Source organism: Saccopteryx bilineata, chromosome 3 (assembly GCF_036850765.1).
Source record: "Saccopteryx bilineata isolate mSacBil1 chromosome 3, mSacBil1_pri_phased_curated, whole genome shotgun sequence".
NCBI lineage: Eukaryota > Metazoa > Chordata > Mammalia > Chiroptera > Emballonuridae > Saccopteryx > Saccopteryx bilineata.
Genome location: NC_089492.1, coordinates 6,965,885 through 6,992,611, shown reverse-complemented (window position 1 = coordinate 6,992,611; position 26,727 = coordinate 6,965,885). Strand labels below are relative to the sequence as shown.

At 54.9% G+C, this 26,727-nt stretch overlaps 1 protein-coding gene across 1 annotated transcript in view; it reads left to right on the top strand.

Annotated features, from left to right (window-relative positions):
• TG (thyroglobulin) overlaps positions 1-24,947 on the top strand; it is a 224,387-nt gene extending 199,440 nt beyond the window's left edge. Inside the window, exons 43-47 of the mRNA XM_066264615.1 lie at positions 4,183-4,364; positions 8,162-8,269; positions 21,502-21,636; positions 23,124-23,314; positions 24,761-24,947. Coding sequence (XP_066120712.1) covers positions 4,183-4,364; positions 8,162-8,269; positions 21,502-21,636; positions 23,124-23,314; positions 24,761-24,879 — 735 coding nt within the window. The 3' untranslated portion in view covers positions 24,880-24,947. The remainder of the gene's footprint in view (positions 1-4,182; positions 4,365-8,161; positions 8,270-21,501; positions 21,637-23,123; positions 23,315-24,760) is intronic.
• Positions 24,948-26,727: the final 1,780 nt, after the last annotated feature.

The window sequence follows — 26,727 nt, the reverse complement described above, 5'->3', positions numbered from 1 at the left end:
GGCAGGTTAGGGGAGGGAGACGGGGAGGATGCCCGAGGGGAAGGGAAGGGCTTTCAGGACCTGCGTGGTGAGCTGCCCAGAGGGTCTGGTGGGTCACTGCGGCCATAAGCGACCTGGAGAGGGCGGCCAGGTGGTGGTGGGGGGAGCTGAGTGAGGGGTAAGTTGAGTGAGGGGTAAGTGGACATGCTTACTGAGTACCAGCCCTGGGCTGGGGGGAGAGGAGCCCCCCAGCTTGTTAATTAGCAAAAGAAAAAGAATGTACTGATCCAAATTAGCCCTTTCTCCATGTCAGCAAAATGGCCATTAGTCATTCTTCCCCGTATCACCTAGCCTCCCTCCCTTGTAGACTGGAGGGGTGGGCGAGTAAGTACCCAGGACCCCTGTCTCTGGCTGCGAAGGAGAGCCCTTCCCCGGCCCCTCCCGAAGCAGACACAGGGTCGGACCACAGCGGCTGCTCAGCCACTTTGACCCCCCCTGCCCAGAAGCCCCAGCTCCCTCCCTGCCCCGCTGGTCTGGTTTGTGCCATCGTCCTTATCAGCACCGAACATTGGATGCTACAAAGGCTTGTCAGGCGCCATCAGTCCCCCGCCCAACTAGAAGCCCCCAAAGGGCAGAGAACTTAGCCTGCATTGTCCCCTGATGCGTCCCAAACGCCCATGTCTGCTCCTGGCACGTGTCAGTACTCCACAGAAATTTGTTGAATGCATAGTGAACTGGAGATAAAGATCCCGGAGCAAAGAGTGTTTTGCTCACATCTCTCAAACTGGAGACGACCATAAGGGCATTGACCTTCAATCAGCTACTAAGGGGGGGAGGGGGGTGATATTGACTGTCTCCCTCACGCCAGCCTCTCGCTAGTCACGATTCATGCGATTCGAACGTCAGCCCCAGGCACAGCCAGGAATGTTCACCGGACAAATGTAGTGATGGTCAGTGGCTCTTCTGAGGTCACACGCCAGCCACAGCTGGATGTGAGCCCGGGCCTCTCAAACGCCATGGTCACGCTCCGCCCACGCGGCCACGGTCACGCTCCGCCCACTCAGCCAGAGGCATTTCGGGCGACAGCGAAGCCCTCGGAGCCTCTGAATGTTTCCGAGGGACTGTCACTTTTCTATAAGACATATGAATGGCAAGTCCTTTGAAAACACACACCAGGGACGTGCCAGTTCTGGACGGCCTGTCACAAAGCCCATCCCGCAGCCAGCCCGCTTCCAAGGAGGAAGTCAGCTACAGCCGGTGGAAGTCGGCGCGGGCGGTCACGTGGCAGCCCCGCACCCTCCCGCCGACTCTCTAATTAAACCAGCGACGGCATCTGTGCTCTGTCCTTGCCAAGAATGGAGAGGTGTGGGTCCTGCTGAGAGCGGGCCCCTTTCTACTCCCATGGGCTCCTGGGAGCGCGGGTCCACGCTCCAGCCGTCTCCGGTGGACAAGGCTGCACACACCTGAGCTCATCTCAGCGGCTCAGATCTCCTTAACCTGTGAAACTTCGCAAGCTCCTGGGAGCATGAACCGGGCACCTGCCTTCGACTTCCTAGCTCAGAAACTGTCGACAGTGGTTTACATTGGAGGGACTACCAGCAACGCCGGGACTTGGTGCCCCGGTGCTCCTAAAAGCCTGATCGTGGAAGAAGTATCCGCAGAACCCATTAAGGAGGCTCTGTCCACGAGGTGGGGTTGACCATAGGCCAGCAGTGATTCGGAAGAGGGGTTCCCAAGGTTTGTCCTCATAGCCAGTGGGGCGAGTATTGCTCAGGCCTCTCTCCGAGGCTGGGTTCTCCGGCCCATCTTAACCAGGCACAAGGTTGAGTCTGTAGAGATCTAGCAACAGGGACAACAGGCAGCGTGCCAAGCGCTTTGTAGGTATCATCTCATATAACCTCGTGACAGTTTTATGAAGAGGGCACTATGATTGTGCCCATGTTGCAGGTGAAGAAACAGGCATGATGTGGTTAAGACACTTGCCCGAGGTCACACAGCTAATAAGTGGCAACGCTAACATCCAAGCCCAGGTCTGTCCAACTCTGGGATTTGAACCCAACAGGTTTGACTTTGGACTTCTATTTGCAGCCTCTAGCCTGTATGACCTCTACAGAGGTCGGCGTCCCCGCCGTTCCTTTCTCCCCCCATAGTTACTGGCACCTCCTAGGAGCTGGCACCACACTGAGGACTGCATGCCCCCTCTGCCACATGGCAGTCCTGGGAATAACAGCCCAGTATCTTACGGGCACACAGGAGCCCCTAACCCCGCCTGGGGACAGGTTAGTAACAATCCCATCTATTGACCACGTGCCCAGGACGGTGCTAAACCCTTTACATGCGCGTTTCGTTGGAACGCAGCAGTAATTCTATGCAATGACTTTGCTATTTGAGAGAAGCATGCCTGTTCAATGTTTGACAATAAGTGGAGGCAGGAAAATAATTGCTAATATCATTTTTGTTATGAAATATTCCAAAAATCTCAGAAAGAGGTCAGAGAATAATATAACACAGTTTCCCCCCTAAACTATTAGTAGGTTGTAAAGTCGACTTAATAGTTTGCAAGAAGGCATTTTTGAATAGACTAGAATAGGAGAGAATGGAAATGATCAAATGTGTTATCTATGAAAGAGCCCTGTGTATGAATGTTATCCATGAACAGGTGTGTGTGTGTGGGGGGGGGGGGGTTGTGTGCTGTATATAAAAGATGACTTTCTTACTATAGATCATGGTAAAAAATATTTGAGAGTCTCTGATGTAATGAATACTTGTGTGTTCTCTTTTCAATTTTAATAGATAGTAATATTTTGCCACATTTGCTTCAGATCTATTTCTAAGAAAGACACGTTACGGACAGAATTAAAATGAAGCCCACTCTGTACACCTCCCTCCTGTCCTCCTTCCCGCTTCTCCTCTGAAGCCCTGGACATACTGTCCATCAGTTATTTCACCCACTGGCCTGGCCTCTTCCTGGTGAGCCCGGCTAAGGCAGCTCAGCCCAGGATCGGCTGAAAGAGTCTCTCAGCCAGGAGGGGTTGCTAACTGATCACATCCGCACCCTGAATTCTAACCACAGGTCCTGCCTGCTTGGAAATGTTTAGAGAAACAAGTTAGACGTGCTAGTGTGTCCTGATAAGCTCATTTCGCTGTTGACATAAAAGCCTAGAAATATGTAAACACACATCTTAGGACCGGACAAGGGCCGAGGGGTCCGGACCACACACTCAGGACCCACATCGCTGACATTCTGCCGCCCCTTGTCTTCAAGAGCGAGGAAACTGAGGCCCGGGGGTGGGGATGGTCCTCCCCAAGTTCTCCCAGGGCACACAGGAGGGATGCGGGGACAAGGAAGGAGGGACAAAGGGAGAAAGAGAGAGAGGGAGGGAGGGAGAAGAGAAAGAGGTTATTTCTATGTGGACATACATCCCCTGAGAGTTGCCTGTCTTCCCAGACCATCCTACATAAAATAGCCCCTGCCCTGTCCCTCTACTGCCCTGTTTCTCGTCATAGCACCTGTCCCCTCTGAGCCGTGCAGTTACTTACTGCCCATCTCCGCCCCCGGAACATGAGACCCCCCAGCACGGGGAGCCCGGTCAGCATGTTCACGGCGGTTTTCTGAGGCCGGCCGGTGGCTGGCCCTGGACGGAGCGCGTCCCTCACTGTAGACGTGCACAGGAAGCACTCCCGTGTAGAATGACAGAGTCGGTGCATGAAACTGAAGTTTGCCTTCCTAGCAAAACCAGTCCGGGTAAAGTGAGTCCAGCTCAGGTGCGTAGCCAGCCTGCAGGGAAGGCTCACCTTCACTGGGCACTCACTGAAAGCCAGGCACCGTCGTGGGTCCTTCAGCTGTGCTGACCCTGTTGGTCCTCCCCGCAGCCCTGCACGGCGGGCCCTCCCACCGTGTCCACAGGCAGGTGGCGAGAGGAAGGCACAGAGGCGTACAGACACTTGGTCAAGATCACACAGCTAGAGCGGGCAGAGCTGGGAATCAGAGCCAAGCAGTCTGACTCCAGCACCCTTGGGCTCAACGCCGTCTTCCACTGCTTCCCACAGAGAAAACTCTGGAGCTAGGGTTTGAGGAAGACTGGCTCAAGTCTTTCAGAAGCTGACTGCAGAATTTTCATATCTCTCTCTCTCTCTCTCTCTCTCTCACACACACACACACACACACACACACACACTCATTCTTTCTCTCTCTCTTTAAAGCAATTTGAGGAAAGTCAAGGCCGGACTAGTAGCAAGACAGCCTTCTACCAGGCGCTGCAGAACTCGCTGGGCGGTGTGGATGCGGACCCCGGCGTGCTGGCCGCCGCCACATGGTATTACTCCCTGGAGCACTCCGCGGACGACTATGCCTCCTTCTCCCGGGCCCTGGAGAACGCCACCAGGTGAGGACGCGGGGACGTGGGCCCCTGCGGCTGCGCGGTGAGGCCGCGGCGGTGCTCCCGGAGGAGAGAGGATGCAGGTGTGGGGCCTGGCACTAGCTCTGTCCTTTGCATCATCCGATCAGCCCATGGCCGGGGCGACTGCCCACCTGTGGGAGAGAGGAAGGCTGCCCCAGCTCTCCCCTTGTTGGTGCTCACACCTTTGGGGGGCATGTGTTGGGTGACCCCACCAAGAGGCAGCTGCTCAGCAGATGCTGACGGAGAGCCCGCTGTGCCCAGCCCAGCCCAGCCCACTCGAGCGGGCAGCATCCAGCCTGCCCACGAGAACCCATGGGGAGCCTTCACAGGGGGCGGGCACACAGCCCCACCCCGTAAGCACCAGCGATTTTCAGAGCTCCCCAGAGGACTCTATTGCGCAGCCAGACTTCACCTTGCCCGTGGGAACAGAGGCCAGCCCAGGGGCAGGTGTGTGCCTGATGTCAGCTCCTGTCCCCTGGGGGGCTGTTCCTGCCCTCACTGCTTGTGTGTCTTGCTGGTCAAGGTCATTGTTCCAAGCTTCCCTGCCTCAAGGAAGCCTTCCCTGACTGTCCCACCCCAAGAGCGGTTACCAGGTGCCCCGCGACCATCCACCATAGGGTCTGCCACCCCCAGAACGTCCCTCTCTCTCACTGCACTGTCCCCCACCCCACTGCATTGTCAGGACCAGCCTGTCGCCCAGTCCACAGTGGGTGTGGAGCGGGCACTCGAAAAGTGAGTTCTGAATGGAACCGAGAAATGTCCAAGGTTCTGGTTCTCTCTGCCTGCAGAGCCCCATGGGTACAAGACCACTATGGGGGCCCCAGCTCTCTGTCACCTTGGAGTCCCTCACAGGCCGCTCGACATGCTGCCCTGTTTCCCTGGTAGGGCCCCCTTGAAGGGAATAGAGTAGTCGGGTGTTTCCGGGATCCTGTAACACTTCTTTCCGCCTTTTCCGGGAAGCCCTTCGTCCTGCAACTCACTCCTTTCCCCTCCTCTGGGAGGCCCCCTGTGCTGTAACTCACTTCTTTCCCCTCCTCTGGGAGGCCCCCTGTGCTGTAACTCACTCCTTTCCCCTCCTCTGGGAGGCCCCCTGTGCTGTAACTCACTCCTTTCCCCTCCTCTGGGAGGCCCCCTGTGCTGTAACTCACTCCTTTCCCCTCCTCTGGGAGGCCCCCCGTCCTGTAACTCACTCCTTTCCCCTCCTCTGGGAGGCCCCCTGTCCTGTAACTCACTCCTTTCCCCTCCTCTGGGAGGCCCCCCGTCCTGTAACTCACTTCTTTCCCCTCCTCTGGGAAGCCCCCCGTCCTGTAACTCACTCCTTTCCCCTCCTCTGGGAGGCCCCCCGTCCTGTAACTCACTCCTTTCCCCTCCTCTGGGAGGCCCCCCGTCCTGTAACTCACTTCTTTCCCCTCCTCTGGGAAGCCCCCCGTCCTGTAACTCACTCCTTTCCCCTCCTCTGGGAGGCCCCCCGTCCTGTAACTCACTTCTTTCCGCCTCTTCCGGGAAGCCCTTCGTCCTGCAACTCACTTCTTTCCCCTCCTCTGGGAAGCCCCCCGTCCTGTAGCACTTCTTACCCCTCCTCTGAGAGGTCCTTCGTCCTGTAACTCACTCCTTTCCCCTCCTCTGGGAGGCCCCCCGTCCTGTAACTCACTTCTTTCCCCTCCTCTGGGAGGTCACAGAGCCAACGCCAAGGCCGGGAGGCCCCCCGTCCTGTAACTCACAGAGCCAACGCCAAGGCCGGGAGGCCCCCCGTCCTGTAACTCACAGAGCCAACGCCAAGGCCGGGAGGCCCGTGCTGAACTTGACCCTGCTGGGAGGGGAGGACTGAAGGGTGCTGGAACCACTGCCTGCTGTGGTCTCTCCGCCCAAGAGTCTGTGGCTTTCCAAGTGGAGGGTCGTTTTGCTCAGAATAAAACTTTGCTCTGCCCACTGGGATAATGGAGACCAGCAAGGCTTTAATTTTCCCTTGAGCAGAGAGCTAGAGGGAATAAAAACCGCTATTCCTGGAGGCCCAGCCTCAGAGGGACCCTGAGAACTCACAGAGGTCCAAGTCCTGGGCCCTGAGAGTCTCCTAACCAAGTCAGGACTGGCTTGGATCTGTGTTACAGACAGAGCTGAGGGCAAGAGTTCAGAGACCTCAGTTCCTGCCCCAGGTTTGCCTTTAACCAGATCCGTGGACTTCTGTGCACAAGGCAAGAGCTGAGGTCTGAGGGAGGACAGCCAACCAAGGAGGCCTTCACTGTGGAGGCGGGCTCCAGTCTTCCCTTAGCTCAAGCCCTCCTCTGTCCTGGCCAGACTCAGGCCATGGCTGCCATGCGCCTCCCCGCCTCCAGTCTCCTGGGCAATGCCCCTCCGCAGTGCTGCCAGTGTGTGGCATTCCCGGGTCTGCTCCCGCTCCTGTCCAGCTCACGGCTGTCCAGGGGAACCCGGAGGTGGAGCTCGTGGTCTTCAGCTGCCCTTCCAGACCCTGACCACTGGCCCCAACCTGCCTTACACTGGTCCTGCCCTACAGGACAGCTAAGGAGGATGTAACCGTTCTCCCTGAGGGACTTTCCTGGGTGTTAACATCTCTGCAAGGTGGGGCCCGTTTTTTAGCTGAGGAGGTGGAGAGTCAGAGATGCAGGCAGGACTGAGTGGGATTCACACCCCGGTGGGCCCAGACCGGCCGAGCTGTGCCCGATCCTAGACAGGCTGGCCGCCTCCTCAGCGCACAGCTGTGCACGGCCCCATGCGGTAAGGGCCGCGGCGGTAAGCCGGGCCTCTGGAATTCATCCACATCACCCCAAAGCCGGAGCAGGTGTGAAACTGCTCCACCTCCTCACTGGATATTTGAACTAGGAGATTCTTTGCTAGGGAGGGCTGTCCTGTGTATTGTAGGATGTTTAGCAGCATCCTGGGCCTCAGCCTCCTAAATGTTGGTAGAAACCTTTCCACCTCCAACTCTGACAACCAAAAATGTCCCCAAACATTGTCAAATGTCCCCTGGGGATGGGGGCATCCTGGTTGAGAGCCACTGGTTAAAGGTATCATATGCATGAAGCATCCTTGAGGTCTCTGTATTTATTTATTTTACTTTATTTTTAGGTGAGAGGAGGGGAGATAATGAGGCAGACCCCTGCATGCACCCCAGCCAGGATCCACCTGGCAACCCCATCTGGGACCACTGCTCCAGTACCAAGCTATTTTTAGCACCTGAGGCTGTTGCACTCTGTCAGAGCGATCCTCACCGCCCAGGGCCACACTTGAACCAACAGAGCCACTGGCTGCGAGAGGGGAAGAGGGAGAGAAGGGGAAGAGAAAGAGGGGGAAGATGTAGATGGTTGCTTCTCCTGTGTGCCCTGACAGGGGATCGAACCTGGGACATCCGTATGCCAGGCTGACGCTCTATCCACTGAGCTACCAGCCACGACTGAGGTCTCTGTCTTCTAAAGTACATACTTATTTTACGTTCTACTTCATAATATGTTGCATTTATTTTACCGTAAAATGTTTTGCTACCAAATCTTTGATGTTCCGGGATGATGTTTGTCTCACAAGCCTCTTGATCTTAAGATGCATCACCATGGACACCGGCGTGTGATCATGGCCGGCCATAAACCAGACTGGTCCACATGCCGGGCCCCTGCCTGTTCCATCGATCCAGGGTGTGTTGTGTGCTCTCTGCAGGCCCGTGCAGAGCAGCTTGGTGACCGAGGGTCCCTGCCTGGGACTTGCACTTCCCAAGCACCGTTGTCCATAGAGCTGTCTGTCACTAGACCCCTCCTCTGTCTTCCTTTTCCCAGGGACTACTTTATCACCTGCCCCGTGATTGACATGGCCAGCCACTGGGCCAGGAGGGCCCGAGGGAAGGTCTTCATGTACCACGCTCCCGAAAGCTACGGCCACGGCAGGTAAGGTGGCTGTGTGGCCACACCGGGTGTTGGCAGATGAAGGGAGTGTGGCCGGAGGTCCCTGTCACTGCTGCTCCTGTGGTTGACAGGACAACAGAGAAAAGAGGGCAGGACTGAGTACAAGTCCTGACTCAGTGACGTGAGACTCTGTGAGCCTCAGTGTCATTGTCTGAAAAATGGGCACAATAGTAAGATCCACTTTATTTCACGGATCGTAGGGAGGGAAGGGAAAATAAAGGATCTAGAAAGTGCCTTAGAATTGCACTATGAGCTCTCTACGGGGGAACCAGGCTGGGGAGGAGGCTGTAATTATCCGTGTTTCTGACTCTGAACACTGACACCTCCACAGTGTACAAGGGGTTTCGGGCAACAAGAGAAATGTTTTGTTTGACACCTACTTTATGTACCCTTCTTACTTCCAGAGTAGGTAATGTACCTCATAATAAAATTCCAAGTGCAATAAAATTACCAAAATAGAAAAGAAAAACAGGAGGTACAAGGAAAGACAGCCCACCCACAGGAAGGGCAGGGCCACCAGCGGGCGCGGAATCTAGCCCTGCATTCCCCGGAAGCCCAGCAAGAAAAGAACTAGGAGAAGAGAATGGAGTTTGGTTCACAGTTCCATCAGCTGAGTTGCACTCAGCCCTCTAGTAAATATCCACAGGGGACACAGGGTCAAAGGTCAGAGTCCGAAAGATGCCAGAATCCGGTGTTTGATTTTTATCTGAGAGTGGGAGCCAGGATGCCCTGGGGAGCCAGGCCGTCAGTCACCCACATCTGTGGTCTATGTTCCGGGTGACAGGGTGTAAGAAGGCCGACTTCACAGCTGGAGGTTGGGCCCCACCGTTCACCGGCTGTGCAGTCCTGGGCCGGCCCCTGTGCCTGTCTGATGTTCAGTCTCCTCATCTACGAAATGAGGCTGAGAGTTTCCAAATTATCCAGCTCATAAATGAATTGAACCTGAGTTACCTTGTAACAGTGCAAAGTTAACCTACATAATTTCTCATGGTCCCTATAGTGGGCTGAATAATGGCCGTCTAAAGATACCAGGCCCCCACCTGAGAACCTGTATGTGTTACCTTCTAAGGAAAAAGAGGCTTTGCAGATGTGATTAAGTTGAGGGCGGTGAAGTGGGAAATTCTCCAGGGTTATCCTGGGGGCCCCTGACTGCAATCACAAGTATTTTTCTAAGAGAGACAGGGAGAGATTTGCTACATATAGAGGAGGAGGAGGCCATGTAACCACAGAGGCAGGGACTGGAGTGAGGCACCCACAAGCCAAGGAAAGCCAGCCTCCATCACCAGGGCTAGAATAGCAGGACACGCCTTCTGCCCTGGAGCCTCCAGCGGGAGCGCAGCCCTGCTGGCCGACACCTTGATCTGGACTCAGTGAAACTGATTTTGGACTCCTGGCCTCCTTAACTACAAGACAATGCATTTCTGTTGTTTTAAGCCACCAGTGTGTGTGTGTGTGTGGGGGGGTGCAATTCAACCCATAGGACCATCTTCTCTCAAGTACCAGAGACCTGAGCGGCAATGGCCTGACGCAGGCTGTGTCAGACCTGGGGTTGGGGCGGTGGTCCTCAGAGAGTCAGTCTGCAAACAAACTTTTTATCACATCCTCTGCCCCTCGTGGCCAGTGTGGGTTTCAGTGTTGCGGAATTGGGTCGTCACACCCTCCCAGGGTCCACAGAAAGGGCTCCCCTGCCCTGACCAGGGAGCCTCCCTGGAAGGAAGCCACACTCATTCATCAGACCCTTACAGAGTGTCTCCTGGGTCTTCACAGTCACAGTGCCACAGGGCCGATGACCTTCTGGCACAGAGAGGGACATGATACTTGTTCAGGACATCGTGATAGGCTCCTTGGGGCTCAGGTTTGCCATCAGCAAAATGGAGTGGGGAGTGGGAGGGGCCACACCCTCTGATTCTACACCCCCCCCCCCCGTGGAGCCCTGCCCCCAGGGCCCCCATGGGAGGCCAGTGGGTGGAGGGCCCAAGCTCCCTGACCCCTTCTCACTGTCTCATAACAGCACCAGGGGAAATTGAAAGGTTATGCAGTTTATGGAGGTATGAAAACTCAGTGGTCTCAGCCACCTTTAAGGTCCTTTCTAACTATCACATTCTGTCACTTTCGGAGGAAACAGGCATTGAGAGCCCCTGAAACATGATGCAGCCAGAGACGGTGGGACGTGGATAGAGGCAGAAGGTGCCCTGGTTAGAGCAGGGCCTCTGGGCCGAGCACCTTGGTTAGAAACCCGCTCTGACTCTTGTTAGCTCGATGACCTGAGTGTGTGTGTCACTTGCTTGGTGACCCAGCTTCTCCATCTGAAAACCGGGAATAAGAATAGTGTGGCCACTTTGGAGGGTTACTGTGTGGTTAACTTGTATAACAGAGGGGTCCAGCCAATCATCGGTGCTAAGAGTGTCCTGTCCTTCTCGTCCGTCAGGAAGCGTTCCCGGACGCTGTCTGTCTGTCTCCTCTCCCTGCCACACTCGCAGGGTGGTGCCGTCGACGCGGTCGACACTCGAGTCAATGAATGAATCGCAGAAACTAATGTAACTTCTTGGCAGGCTTCTCTTTGCTGCCAGGAACGCCACCACCCCGGCTCTGCCCTGGAGCTGTAACGCCTCTCACTTATTTCTGGCTCAAACCTGCAGACTGAAAATATAAGTGTGGGCCTTACGCTTCCAGCCATCTGTCTCGTGCCTCCCAGTCTGTCTGTGAGCAGAGATGAGCTTTCCTGGCAGGGCGAGTGAGCAAAACACAATAAATCACCACGTTTCCACTGACTGTCGTTCACGAAGCACAGAAGAGTGTGGCTCTGTGACTGCTCCCTGAAGTTGACGGGCAAACTCAGTGAGGACAGACTTATTTTCAGTGGGGGGCAGGGGTGAGGCTCTTGGGATTAAAATTCTGCCCAGGCGCCATGTGGGACGTTGGACCACTCTTTAGTTTTTGGGGGGGGGGGTAGTGGCTCAGTGCAGTGGAAGAACACATTTTTTTGAGGTTAATTCTATCTATTCCACTTATGATTTCTCTGCGTTTGAGCAGGTTCCTGCACCTCAACTTTCTTCCCTATAAACTAGGTAGAGTTGGTTACACCTGCTTCGCAGTGTGAATACCCGAGTCACTGGACGTTAACCCCCTTGCATGTTGCAGCTGTTCGGTATTGGTTACTTTTCCCTTTAGGAAAAATAAGGTTCTGAGAAGCAAAAACAATATTAAAATGACTAAAGAGGCAGCAATGTTCCATTTTTATAAATTTTCCCCCGCCCTGGAAAACAAGGCCATAAATTCTAGATCGAAGACATTGTGTACACCACTGCATTTGCCTTCTAGACAGCTTTGTGCATTCCAGGGGCTTTTAACATTTCAGATTCAAAATATTCTCTTTCTAATTGATGGTCTTGGTGACTTGTTGGAATTAGCAATCCAAAGAAAACACTAAGTGGCTGGATTCTTGAACTGGGTCCATTGGTCTGGCTACATCCTGTGCAATTAACAAGATTGCTTCCCATTAAAGATGGAAGTAAGTCATTTTCTGAAACTGGCCACCCCAACCTCATGATAGACAAAAGCTTATCATATACACCCTCTTCAACAGGGGTGCAGCAGAGATTGGCCTGCTGCCTTCTGCACCCCAGATCCTCTTCCAGATGCTAGAGATGGAACAGCTGGTGGCACAGCCTCTTAGCAGGACAACTACAGTCAGAGAGGGGGGCTGATGAGAGTGTACGGGTGGGCTGCAAAGAGAGACAATGCACACAGAAACAAGCAGAGTGAATTCAGGCAACTGCCCTAGGAAGGGGAAGGTGGAAAGGCTTGGCATGTCCGAGGATGAAGAAGGAAGCCAGGACCTGGAGTCTACTGAAGAGAAGGGAAGGGATTGGAGATTCGGGGGAAAAAAGACAAGGTCTTGTAGTTCACACAGGAGTTTGTAAACAATGGCAGGCAAAAAGGTAGTATTTTATCTGAGTCTGATGGAAAGGCGTTGGAGTTTTTTGAGAGGACATGGTATACAGAAGGCACGCCGGTCTTTTCTTTCCCATTCAAAGCACGGCTCTCTGAAAGCCAAGGGCTTTTTTGTTTTTTGTCTGGTTTTAATAAAAGGTAGCAGAGAAACCCTGTTTTCCTATGCAACGGTCGGTTAGTTCATCAGAAAAGCCAACTGAAATGGGAACTCATGGTAAATGAATAAGATAGGTATAGACCTCAACATTTCATTTTAACACTAAGACATAGAAACACGTCCCATTGGCATTGTCGGCGCAGGGTCAAAGGCTTGAGCAGGTCAATGCTGTTTGGAGCGCTCCCTTTGAATTTCTTACAAAACCGTACACATAATGCAGGGTTCATGACCGCCAGTGCTGCTTTCGGGAAAGCAGGGCATCCACATGATATGTGCTTAAGCTCTGTAATTACAACAACCAACACAACCGGCGTAAACAGCAGGTTAGAGACAAACACAGTTGGCTCTGGGTAAACACTGAACTTCCTGGTGAGAACAGACGCTCTGGGCCAGGAAAGTTCAGCCTTTTCTGAGGGAATGAAAGGTCTAGGTTATTACGGCAAGGCCACAGAAAGCTTCCACGGCACTGCCGAACCATAAATCATCCAGCCCTGCTGGGCTTCAGGGGATTACGGAAATATTGCTAGTGTTTCGCTTTGGGGGGCTGGGGGTGGATCATAGTATTTTAACTAAATTAGGGAGCTCTTTTTTTTTTTTTTTTAAAGAATTGTGTCGTGAATCCTTTTGTAGAACAGAAGCCATTTGTCCGTTGATTCACGGGCAGGATTTGAATTTCTGCATGTTAGCTGTGCCCGAGGAGAAGCATACCAATAGGATTCTATGTGCAGAAGTGAGTTTACAAAGCCCCGGCCCTCAAAGTAAGAGCCTGGGAAGCAGGAGGGTTTTCACTGCCCCTTGTCCCTAATTTCCTCTGGAGGAAGTTCTCCAGCGATGCCAGCTAGAGATAAACAAGGGGAGTATATTTTATGAAGATAAGGTCAACGAACTTCCTTCTACAGATAGAATAGGGGAAGAAGTTCCAGAACAACAGGCCCCCAAGTCAGTCCAATCAGATGGGCTGGAGCAAAGGGTCTTCCCTCAGCATAAGCCTCTTGAGCCCATCATCCTTAGAAAAAAGATTCTACCCACTCTCTCTTCTCACCTCCAGGGGAGCCCAGCTCACCCCATCTTCCCAGTCCAGGTCATTGTGTCAGCATGGCCAGGTCAAGTGCTTTCCTTTGATGACACCATCGCAGCCTCTGTGCTCTCGGATTGGCCCCCAGTGTCCGTGACTGAGGGGCCCTCATGCTGGAGCAGAGTTCAGGTCAGGGGCTGGTACAGCAAATGGTCTCTGAGTGTGGCTCTCGGCCTTTGGCTCGTCGGAATGCGGGCTGAGGCCCTGCATGCCCACACCAGCAGGATGTAAGGCGAGTGGGGTGGCTGGCGTATCAGGAAGGGGGACGTTATTTAAAAAGAACCAACCTCTGTCTTCCCTGGACGACTGCTGCGACCCTGTGATGTGTCATTTTTATTCTCCCATCGCTCCAGGAACGGTTCTAAAAGCAAGGCAGCTTGCAAACTGCCTGCCTCAGAAATGGCCCATGTCCCTTGTCCCCTTTAAGATGTGGCCCTCCATCCCTCTGGCCTCAGGTCTCACACCTTTCACAGAATCTGAGCCTAAAGGATCTTAATGAGCGTGTAATTTTGTGGCTCCACAACTTTTGGTCTTCCGGGACCAGGAAAACTCCCAACTTCACTTTGCAGAATGGTGGCCTTCTCAGTACGATGCCTGAGGCCCAGAGTGCAGGGGGCCCTGTTCCCTGTCACAGCAGCTCTGCATGCGGCCACCCCGCCCCCAGCCCAGTCACACCGCCATGTCCCCGTCTCCATACAAAGCACCGAACCCACTCTACACTGTCACAGGCACTGAGTCTCTACCCAAAATACCCCTCCCGTTCCCACGGGCTAACCCCCTCCTCCTGCTTGGAGGCCTGAGCCCACTGATTCCTCTCTGAGGCCCACAGACTCCTCTCTGAGGCCCACTGACTCCTCTCTGAGGCCCACGGACTCCTCTCTGAGGCCCACGGACTCCTCTCTGAGGCCCACTGACTCCTCTCTGAGGTCCACTGACTCCTCTCTGAGGCCCACGGACTCCTCTCTGAGGCCCACGGACTTCTCTCCATTTCCTGGCCTGAAGCAAATGGTATCACTCTTCTTTCTCTGATGGCATTTTGTAAATATTTTTATCATTTGCTATCTGTCTGTCTATCGTACAGCTCAAGGCGCTTAATTTTTTTATATATATATTTTTAACGTTGGCTTTGCATTTCCTGTTAGACGGTGAGCTCCACGCCAGGATGACTGACTTACTCCGCTTTCGTCCCCAGCACCCATTCAGAGCACGACCCACAGAAAGCACTCGGCAAGCATGGCTTGAGTACGACCTAGTCCTGACATCCATCCTCCGTCCTCCCCGAACAATATTCACATCCTGAAACTGCACATACATGGCCATCCCTCAAGCTCTGTGGCTGGTCAGTTCTTCCCACAGCCTGGCTAGTTGTCACGCACGTCACCAGCATCAGTGAGGCTTCCTTGGGTGGCGATTTGTAAGTTTAAAGGGATGCCCTCCCCCGCCCCGCTCCCTCTGGGAACATCTGACGATTACCACGCGGGCGGCTGAATAGGGCTGATCAGACCCCTTTTACAAATAGAAACCCCGAGCCTCAGCACATCAGAGGCGGACGTGCGGTGGGCCGAGCTGACCCAGCTTGAGCAGGAAGCTGCCCTGGGCCCCACGCCCACACGTGGCAGTGAGAAGATCCAGACCTGTTCTGAGCTCAGGACAAGTTAACTGTCCGGTTTGAGAAAATCTGACTTGAGTATTATGACCAGAGACAGCAAATGACGACTAAAGGCTAAGTACAACCAGCCGGAGCACACACCAGCGCGACTGCAGTGGGTTTGCGCATCTGATTGATCGGCGATCGAGCCCGGCTCAATGTGAAGAAGCCAAATGGATATGCATGGACCCTCCGCCCCCGGCCCCGGCTTCAAACACCCAGCTGTCCTGTTTCTCCCTTTACCTTATCAGGCCCCGGGGTCTTCTTTCATGTCTCCTTCTGCTGGTGCTGCAGCCAGATCCCCTCTTCTTCCTGCAGAGGGTCCTGGGACCCTGAGTCAGGGCCCAGGCTCACTGAAGGCTTGGTCCCCCGCTCCCAAATGCCTTCATCCAAGGTTCCCAGTATCTGCCCCTCCTCCAGATGTCTGCCTTAAATGGCTCAAAATAACTCCCAGCATTCTGATAAAGATCAGCCCTGCTAAGGAAAAAACAAAACAGCAGTCTTCATACACAACAGGCTTTCAGATTAAACACATCAGATAGGCTGGAATGCCAGACCTTGTCCCCCAGAGCGATGCTCTGTGTCCTTCCGGGGTCACAGGCAGTGATGGGCTGGCGCCGGCTCGTACCAGGTCACGAGAGCCACTGTGCATGTCTTTTCCCAACAACGTGTTCCGTGACAGCACATGGGTAATTTGAAACTGTCTGTGGCGGGAGTATTTACACCATGGAAATTGGCAAGTGCTACAAAGGAGGACTTCTCATCACGTGCCGCAAAGCCAGCTGGGAAACTCCACCAGCAGACCTTTGGCACAGATCTTCTTAAGCATGTGATGAGAGCTCACCTCACCCAAGAGAGAGAGGGACATAGACAGTTTTGCACCACTTCCCACGTGTCACGGAACTCATGGTCTTCTGAAACCCTGGAATGGAAACCCCAGGTTAAAGACCCCTGTCATTCTTAAACATTCAGGTGTTTCTCACAGAGAACATGGAAAAATAAATGGACATATGAGCCAGAAACCGGGCCAGAGATTTGAAATATTTTATTGCAAAACCTCATTTAATGTTTGGAAGCATGATGGTGACACCATTTTACAGATAGGGACCCTTGAGGCCCAGAGAGGTTGTGTGTCCCGTCCAAGATTTCACAGATACTAAGCGACCAAGCTGGGATCTGAACTGAGGACTCCTGTCTTTAAGCTTGTTCTCTGTTCATTTGAAAGGCAGCTTTCCTTGGAAGAAGAGTGGACAGGCTGAATAATGACCCCTCAAAATGCCCATGTCCTAATCCCCCAAACTGTGACTTTACCTTACGTGGCAAAGCGACCTGGCAGATGTGACCAAGGTGAAAGACTGAGGTAGGACATTGTCCAGGATTATCCAAACGGGGCCAATCTAATGACACGGGTCCTCCGAAGTGGAAGAGGGAGGCAGAGGAAAATGTCAGAGAGATGGGCGTGCAAAGGGCTTGACTGGCTGTTGCTGACTTGAGGACAGAGGGAGGGGACGGTGGATGGTGGCCCCCAGGCGCTGAGAATGGCCTCCAGTCTACAGCCAGGGAGAAAACAGGAACCTGGTCCTCCATCTCCAAGAACTGAGTGCTGTTTCCACCCCCCGTGAGGAGGCCAGTCTGTCCCCAGGGCCAGAAGAAATGAAACCTGCTGACACCTTGAGCTCAGCCCAGCGGGACCCGTGCCGGACTGTAGACCCTCAGAAACCGGAAGTACACGTGTGTGTTATTTGACGCTACCACCTCTGTGGTGACCTCTTAGGGCAGCGGGAAAGCAAACACAGCACTTTCCCGGGCTGGCCTTTTCCCCTTCCACCCGCTGCAAGAGGAAGGCGCAGGCCCTTTCTGGTGGGACAGCAGCAGGGTCCCCACCCCACTGCTTCCTTGGTTTCTCTGCAGCCGGACCCCAGGGGGCAGCCTTGGAGGAGGTGTGGACGCCAGCAAGACCAGTGGGGACGCTGGTGGGGAAACCAGGCGATGAGGCCAGGACAGGGGTGTGTGTGTGTGTGTGTGTGTGTGTGTGTGTGTAGGGGGGTTGACAGGGTGTGTGTGTGTGTGTGTGTGTGTGTAGGGGGGTTGACAGGGTGTGTGTGTGTGTGTAGGGGGGTTGACAGGGTGTGTGTGTGTGTGTAGGAGGGTTGACAGGGGTGTGTGTGTGTGTGTGGGAGGGTTGACAGGGGTGTGTGTGTGTGTAGGGGGGTTGACAGGGGTGTGTGTGTGTGTGTAGGGGGGTTGACAGGGGTGTGTGTGTGTGTGTAGGGGGGTTGACAGGGGTGTATGTGTGTGTGGAGGGGGGTTGACAGGGTGTGTGTGTGTGTGTGGAGGGGGGTTGACAGGGGTGTGTGTGTGTGTGTGTGGAGGGGGGTTGACAGGGGTGTGTGTGTGTGGAGGGGTTGACAGGGTGTGTGTGTGTGTGTGTGTGGAGGGAGGTTGGCAGAGTGTGTGTGTGTGTGGGGGGAGGGGTTGGCAGAGAGTGTGTGTGTGTGTGTGTGTGGAGGGGTTGGCAGAGTGAGTGTGTGTGGAGGGGGGTTGACAGGGTGTGTGTGTGTGTGTGGAGGGGGGTTGACAGGGGTGTGTGTGTGTGTGTGTGGAGGGGGGTTGACAGGGGTGTGTGTGTGTGGAGGGGTTGACAGGGTGTGTGTGTGTGTGTGTGTGGAGGGAGGTTGGCAGAGTGTGTGTGTGTGTGGGGGGAGGGGTTGGCAGAGAGTGTGTGTGTGTGTGTGTGTGGAGGGGGGTTGGCAGAGAGTGTGTGTGTGGAGGGGGGTTGGCAGAGAATGTGTGTGTGTGTGTGTGTGGAGGGGTTGGCAGAGTGAGTGTGTGTGGAGGGGGGTTGGCAGAGAGTGTGTGTGTGTGTGTGGAGGGGTTGGCAGAGTGAGTGTGTGTGGAGGGGGGTTGGCAGAGAGTGTGTGTGTGTGTGTGGAGGGGTTGGCAGGGTGTGTGTGTGTGGAGGGGGGTTGGCAGAGAGTGTGTGTGTGTGTGTGTGTGTGGAGGGGTTGACAGGGTGTGTGTGGGGGGAGGGGTTGGCAGAGTGTGTGTGTGTGTGGAGGGGGGTTGGCAGGGTGTGTGTGTGTGTGGAGGGGTTGACAGGGTGTGTGTGGGGGGAGGGGTTGGCAGAGTGTGTGTGTGTGTGTGTGTGTGTGTGTGTGTGGAGGGGTTGACAGGGTGTGTGTGGGGGGAGGGGTTGGCAGAGTGTGTGTGTGTGTGTGTGTGTGTGTGTGTGTGTGTGTGTGGAGGGGTTGGCAGAGCAGACCTTGGAAGCAGAGGGAGCTCAGCTCAGCCCTGGCATCGCTGCTGAACAGTTACGGGGCCCTGGCCAGAACACAGCCCCTCGGAGCCCATGTTGCCTCCAGGGTGCAAACGAAGCTCATTGCTCCAATAATGCCTTGCGATGAGAGGGGTGATGGGGCTTTATGAACTACCGTGCGGGTTGCGGTGAGAGACGGTGTTTACGGCCCGGTTACGTCGTCTCCCTGGCACCTTATCCTTTATGTTCCCTCTCCCTTACGGATCTTTAAACACCGTTAAGAACTCGGTGTTTATGAAGCTAGTGACCCTCAGTCCACTGCCCACAGGTACACGGACGATGAAATGTGGGCTCTGGGACACTCAGCGTTGAACCCGGGCTCCCCGGGCCTCCGGCCGGTCGCCTCACCTTTCGGGGCCTTGCTGGGGTCATTGTCTGGAAAACAGGCGGGCGGTGGCACTCGCTTCCCCGCCGGTCCTGAGTGTTGGTGGCTAGAGGCCTACACGGTGCCTGGCCCGTCCTGGGTGCTCAGGACACGATGGCTGGGGTCAGGCACTGGGCAGGGCTGGCGATGAAACAGGTCGACTTGGCAACCGCCAAATCCGGCTCTTTTCTGAGCCGGACCATGCCACTGCCGGCACTGGGCAGGGGACTTCGCTCTTCCGACCCCGAGAGCTCACCGATGATGACACGGCCGCTTCCTGCTTTCCTCTCTGGCGTGAAGTACAGCTTATGACTCTCAGGGCATCCGGGGTGCTGGACGATGGTGCCCTCTGGTTCTTAGTCCTCTTGTCCTGACCGAATGCTGCTGGACCTGTAGAGATCACAGGTCTCCTCGCCCTCCCGTGGTGACTGCCAGTGCCGGGGCCCCACCGTGACACAGTACTAACAATTACCGTCGTAATACATGGCACTGCTAAAAACAGTGGTTTTAACTAGCTGCCCCGTGCCATGACTAAGCTGGTCTGCTATTTCATGACCGGGAAACAGATATGAAGGAGTCAGATGACTCATCCAGTTACATGGGCCATCAGTGACCGAGCTGGGTCTCAGCTGAGTGACTCAATCCTGTGTTTCCTTCCATGCCCTGCTGCCCGTCACGTGTCCATCAGCGGGATTTCAGCTCCTGTGTCCTTCAGGAGTCCCCAGGCTGAGCTGGTACCCGATCATCGGGCCCCAGCCCTGGCCCTGCTGGTCACCGCCATTGCTAGCCTTTCCCAGGCGGGGGGGGGGGGGGGGGGGGGGTAGCAGCAGTGAGTCGCTGTGAGTCAGAGCCAGGGCCACACTGGGTACTCACAAAGCTCCTGCTTCGTGGTCACTTACCCTCCATGTGAACAGCTTTTATCTGGGAACCACCGTCTGAGCCTCTTCCCAGGACGTCTCTCCACAGAGCACATCTGCCCGTCGTAGCAGCACGGATGAGCTGGTGACTAGTGTGCCCTGGTCGGAGTGGCCGCTGTCACCTGAAGGACAGTGGTTGCATCAGGAGGGAGGAAGGGCAGGGCCCTCTGCATTCACCTTTTAAGCGCCTGCTCTGTACACTGTCTTGATCCTATCTTCACAGCAGCCGTGCGGAGCAGGTGTTTAAACCCCCACTCCAGAGACGTGCAGCAGGGAGTCAGGGAGGCCTAGTGACTTGCCAGAGGTCACCCAGCTGGGAAGTGGAGGCAGGACCACGCCCCTGGCCCTTTTGTTAGCATCATGCTTTCTAGCAACACTCCTGACCTGGCTCTCCTGTTCAACTTACTGTGTGTCCTCGGGTAAATCGGGAAACCTCTCTGGACCTTGTTTTCCTCATCTGAAAAATGAGAGGTTGGCCCGTGACATAAGTAGGGGTTGACTACAAAGTCAGAGAACACAGTCTCTACACAAGACCACCTCACTCTGACCCCAAGGGCAAATTCAGGGGGCTCCCAACACCCCCTGCAGCTTGACCATTCGCTAGGAAGACACACAGAGCTCACGGAAAGCTGCTCTGCTCGTGGCGATGGCTGTCGCAGGGAAGGACACGGACAAAGTGCAGCCGGGTGAAGAGCAGCAGAGCTCAGAGCCCGGGGGCTCCCGACACGAAGCTCCCTCGGCCTCTCTGGTAGAATTAGGAGGGGTGGCTCTCTCGACACTGATGAGTGACAGTACACACTGAGTAGTGCCAGGGGAGAGACTTGCCCAAACTTGGTGTGCAGAGGTTTCATTGGGGCCTCGTTACATATGCATGATTGATTGGTTGGTTGGTTGGATGGTCCATGTGGTTAATTTCAGTCTCCAAGTTGACCAATACTGTGTGACCCAGGTTCTCCATCCTAAGTCCCCCACCCTCTGACTCTAAAGCGTGGACACATGTACCAGACAACCCCGTGTGGCTAGCCTTTGCCCTAAACAAAGATAGTCCTATCAGGGATGACACAGATTACCTCCCAGACGCTCAAGACAAAGGCCAGACTTCTCTCTGGGAAAAGCCAAATTCTTTACTGTCCTACTAAAAAGCCCCCCGCCCCAGCTCTGCCACTCTGTCACATTCCCCAGGTTCCCGCCCAGGGCCCCAGGCACCACTGGGCTGGTCTCCCCAGGGCCGGCTCCGGCTCAGACCATTCAAGCCACTTGTCCGGCCTCCAGATCCCTATCCCCTCCCACTGGGTCACAGGTACAGTTACCGACCCGCAGTTATGTGCCAGGAACTGCACGAGGGCTGGCTACGCAGATAAATGGGCAACCTTGAGGAGCCGTGAGCGTGCAAGCCAGCCATGAACACGGGCTTGCCCAGGGAAGGGGCTAGAAACACAAGCTGTTGCACACACGGATGTCCGATTGCTATTGTAAGCATCATGGTTGGAATATGGTCAAAAGAACGTTCTCTTGGGAAATGGCTTCTAGCCTTGTTTCCAGAGACCTCAGTGCTCAGCATTTAAGGGTAGATACGCCACAGATGTGCCCCAGATGTGCCCCAGGGGGGCCACGGGGAGAAGGGTCCGGCCAGCTCTCACCTATACTGAGCACCAAAGAGGAAGCCTCAACGTAGACCGATGTCTTCACGGCGGAAGGGTGTTGGGTGTTGGCTCCTTTGGTTTTTCCTGTGGTTTATCATTCCTTTCACTTGGCTTCTCCTCCTTCCCCTGTGTTGTCGCAGCCTGGACTTGCTGGCCGACGTTCGCTACGCCTTTGGGCTGCCCTTTCACCCGGCCTACGAGGGTCAGTTCACGCCGGAGGAGAAGAGCGTGTCCCTGAAAGTCATGCAGTTCTTGTCCAACTTCGTCCGATCGGGGTGAGTGGGCCCCGCGTGCCTGGCGGCTGGCGCTGTGCACCACCGCCCCCACTCCAAACACGAGCCCCCGTGCGCAGCGACGGACGCCCCCTTGCGCCCCTAGATCGCGCAGCCACTTGCCCCGGGGCCCCTGTCTCAGTCTCCCCCTTCCAGCCAGAGCTACCTTGCGCGGTTTCAACGACGCACTCCCTTGTTCAACCGCATTTGACGGCCCTCGACCGGGGTTTCTCGACCTCGGCACAGTTGACACTGTGGTGGGGACTGTCCTGGGCTTTGTGGGCTGTTTGGCCGCCTCTCTGGTGTCCACCTCACCTCCAGCCCAGTTGTGGGAACCGCAGATATCTTGGACATTGTCAGATGTCCCCTGGCCGGCAAAGTCACCTCAAGTTGAGAACTAGTGTTGGATTATCAAATCAAGTGAGACTACCCAAGGCCGGTCATTATCTACTGCTGGCCTCCCCGCCACACACGTCCAGTCCAGCCCAATTAGCATGCCGACTGTTCCCGCCTTCCAAGTGCCCCTCCCCCACCCCACTTTTTCCACCCGCGGTCCACCTAACTTCCCGGACCCCCTGGCCAGGCATGCATTGATCACCTAGTACGGCACTAGGTCCCCCGGAAAGGCAAAATGTAAAAAAAGTCATGGTTCAGCTATAAGCTACTGACAGTCTGAAACAGAAAACCCAGCCATAGTTAAAAGCAGGACAAAGCAGAATGTGAGACAGTATTTGGGGGGAGTTAAATGGGAAGACGTGTCTTTTCCTCTGGAATTTGAAAGTGTCTCGCTGAGGAAGCACCATTGAAGCCGGGCCCTGGACGGGCCCTGGACGGGCCCTGGAGGATGGACAGGATGTTCAGGTCGACCAGAGACAGAGGGCGCTCGGGAGACGGGCGTGTGAGGGCGAAGGCAGGGCGTGGGAAACACTCCTGGTGTGGGGAAGGTCCGGGGTCGGGCGCAGCTGCAATGCGGCTTGCATGGGCGGGGCCATGTTGGGAGAGGGACTCGGACAGCAAGTCTGAGAAGGAGCCTGCGTCTGAGAGGATGTGACATCCCCTTCCCAAAGGAAGCTGACCTGTAGGGGACAGATAGGTTTGCCTGGATCTAGACCCACCCTCCCACCCAGGCCTTGGACCAACAAAGACATCCGGAGACTGGCGATGGTGTCCAGGCAAAGGGACACCAGGACAGGAAGGGGCACGGTGGCCTCCTCAGCGCTCAGAAACCTGGAAGGTCAACGCCAGGTCCTGAGTGATGTGGCTGGGTCATGAACTCACGTCTTCCCCTTCCAGAAATGGCCTGAGAGCGTGAGTCAGGGCCTTGACACCCTCAGCCCTTTCGTGACCCAGCACCCAGCAGTTCAGCCCCGCTCTGCCCCCGAGGATGTGCGCCCTGGTCCTCAGAGACCACGTGCGACCAGAAGCGAGCCCAAGGGACGATAGGAAGGACCGGTTCCCCCATGGAGTTCTGTTCTTCTCGTTTTCCCCAGAAACCCCAACTACCCTCATGAGTTCTCGCGGAAAGTGCCTGAGTTTGCAGCCCCCTGGCCTGACTTTGTCCCTGGGGCCCACGGAGAAAGCTACAAGGAGTTCAGCGCCCAGCTCCCCAATCGACGGGGCCTGAAGAAGGCTGACTGCGCGTTCTGGTCCAAGTACATCCGGTCCCTGAAGGCTTCTGCAGGTAGGGGAGCCCGGGGCCGGCGGGCGTGGGGGGTGGGGGGGGTGGGCAGCCAGCTGGTCCTCACGTTTACTGCCTGTGCTGTGCGTTTGGCCTTGCTGAGCGCCCTGAGCCGCTGGGTCACTGGGGCGCCTTGCTGAGTGCCCTGAGCCGCTGGATTTACTGCCTGTGCTGTGTGTTTGGCCTTGCTGAGTGCCCTGAGCCGCTGGGTCACTGGGGCGCCATCAGCACAGTTCTATCCCATGGGGAGCTCACATCTGGGGGGCTCTTCTTTGTCAAGGGCCTGCTGTTCTGAGGGGGCAGGAGGGACAGTGAGAGAGAGAGAGGACATTGTGGGGGGGCAGGAAGGGCTGTGGGACAGTTGAGTGGGGGGCCAGCCTGCCCCCTTGAGATGAGTAGGGAAGGTAGGACCTTGAGCCTCATCCTTGCTGCCCTTGAAGGGCAGGTAAACCATCTTGGGGACTGAGTTCTAGCCAGGGGAAAGGTGGGCATTCTACTTCTTCCTGTTGAAAAGGACTTCCTGTCAAAGACAACTTCCTGTTGAAGAGAACTTTCTGTTGAAGAGGTGTTAAGGAGAGAAAAGGAATCATAGTAAGGCACAAGTAATATGGAGATAAACACAGTGCCCTTAAAGAAGCTTCCAAGAGGGAGAGAGGGAGTGACGTAACCCGGAGAACGTTCTTCAGCTTTCCTGGTGCCATGGCGGACGTCCGCTCCAAAGCTGGGGCTGGACAAGGCCTCCCAGGGAGGCGGGGCTGGGGCCGAGTCTTCTTTTAGAATGACAGGAGTTCTTTATGCAAAGACCAATAGGGAGTGGAGCATTCAACAGGGGAATGACCTGCCTGACCAGGCGGTGGCGCAGTGGATAGAGCGTCGGACTGGGATGCGGAGGACCCAGGTTCGAGACCCCGAGGTCGCCAGCTTGAGCGCGGGCTCATCTGGTTTGAGCAAAAAGCTCACCAACTTGAACCCAAGGTCGTTGGATCAAGCAAGGGGTTACTTGGTCTGCTATAGCCCCACGGTCAAGGCACATATGAGAAAGCAGTCAATGAACAACTAAGGTGTCTCAATGTGCAACGAAAAACTAATGATTGATGCTTCTCATCTCTTCATTCCTGTCTGTCTGTCCCTGTCTATCCCTCTCTCTGACTCTCTCTCTCTGTCTCTGTAAAAAAACAAACAAACAACAGGGGTATGACCTTGTCCAACATGTTTTAGACCCTCAACTCTGCTCTTACCTTCTGAGACTAAGAGGCTCTCTGTTGATGAAATCGAGTCCTGTTACATCCTTCACATGTCCCTACTGCCAGGTGACCTAAAAATGCCCCTCTGTAGGACGTTAGTGGGGAACGCCCATCAGAGGCTGGGGTTTCTTCACGTCCAAGACAAAGAGAGGAGGGAGGAAAAGTCCAGATCTGAATTAGACCAGCCTTGCCCCTCATGTTTCAGATGAAGCCAAAGACGCGCTGGCAGTGGGCAGTGAGGAGGAGAACCAGCTGGCTGGCTCTGGCCCAAGAGAAGACCTCCTGGATCTCCCGGGTCCAGGCTCCAAGAGCTACAGCAAGTGACCAACCCCTGAGACCTCCGCCCGCCCTGCCACCTTGTTCTCTAAAATAGCCACTAGCTTTCAATAAAGTACCCACATGCACTGAAACATTGATGACTGGTTTGTTCATGCACGACTCTCCTTAGGAGATGCCAAACTAGGTCGTACAATCTTCTCTTAAGTATCTTTCTGGGCTTTGAATCCCAGGCTCCTCCTTTCTTCCCACGGATATTTCTGTAGCGTCCTCTGCACACCAGGCTCCGTGCTAGGTGCTGGGCACACCAGGCTCCGTGCTAGGTGCTGGGTAGCAAGAACCCTGCGCTCCAGGCGGAGAGACGAACAGGTGAACAGAGGTGGCACGGGATATGGGGATCCGTGCCCCAGAGTCCTACCTACGTGTTATAAAGGATTCTCTTGTGAAAGTTCTAGAAAGGAGGTAAGAGACCAACTAGGCTGGGGCAATATTCTCAGTGAGAGACAGTGAGGTCTGAATCGAGGCAGAGACTGTAGAAATGGGGGGAAGAACATATCTGAGAACCAGTAAGGGAGTTTCAGATGGGTCTACAGCCACACTGTATGTCCTTCCAAACCTCACAGAAGCACTGGAAACCCTTGGTGACCTCTAACCTCTACATGATAGGCTCTATCAGTGAGGACGGGAACCCAAACGCCCAACTGAAGTGCCTTCACTGAAAGGTACTCCCACAGGTCAACGGTCCAAGGACTAAGCAATGGCTCAGTTATGTCATCAAGGGCCCAGGCTCTTTCCAGCCTTCCTCTTTGCTATCTTCAGCTCATGGATGGCATCTCACTTCCCTCATGCAACATGGCTGCCACAGCTCCGGACATCACATCCCCTCCTGACAACATCCATGCTGGAAGCAGCAGGGAAGGGTGCAAAGGGCCTTCCCTTCAAGAGTCTCTTTCTTTTCTTGAGGGAAAATCTTTCCCAGAAATTATTGGTAGAATTCCCTTTACATCTCCTGAACTTCCAGGAAACGGGTTCACCATGATTTGATGAGACCAGTGGGATTTGATCGGTTGATAGGTAAAGTATCTAGGGTTACCTCGGTGAGGCCGATGTAATCACAAGGGTCCTTAAAAGTAGAAAAAGGAGACAGGAGTGAGGACCAGAGGGATGGCACTAGGGGAAGGACTTGGCCCAAAGTTGCTGGTTTTGAAGCTGGAGGAAGGGACCAAAAGCCCAGGAATGTGAGTGGCTTCTAGAACCTGGAAAAAGCAAGGACGTGAATTCTTCTCCCAAACCTGTAGACGGGAATGCACGGAGCTGACACCTTGGTTTTGGCCTCCTGGATTCATGTCATAGTTCTGATCTACAGACCCATAAACTCATGCATTTGTGTTGTGCCAAGCCCGCTTGTACTCTGGTACAGAAGACATCAAAAACTGTTTAGAGGCATCATCATACCTGTTTAGAGGTATATTTTATCCTGTCCTTGGACCAAACCCCAGACATTGCTCATTACCTTCCTGAGTATAAAAAGTCCACTCCAGCCCAATATCAAAATCTCAAACCCACCATCCTTAGCCCTGAATAGGTTCCGTCCGTGTTGGATGGGCGATGGACCAATGCTGGTAGACCCAGCTCAGGCCACCGGCTTTGTGAGCCCTGCACAAACCGTCTGGCACAGGAGGCCTCCTGCTATTTGCCCTCGGCCTTTGAGAAGTGAGATAGAAAACAACCCACTATGACATCCTATTGTAATCGGAGTGCCTGCTTTGCAGACTCGCCCGCTGATGCTCACGTACGTGAACAGAGAACGAGGAAGTTTCTGTTATATAAGGCTATTCAAGAAGCCTTTACAGTTCACGGTCGACTCCGGGCACCCACGGCCTGCCAGCCCGTGAG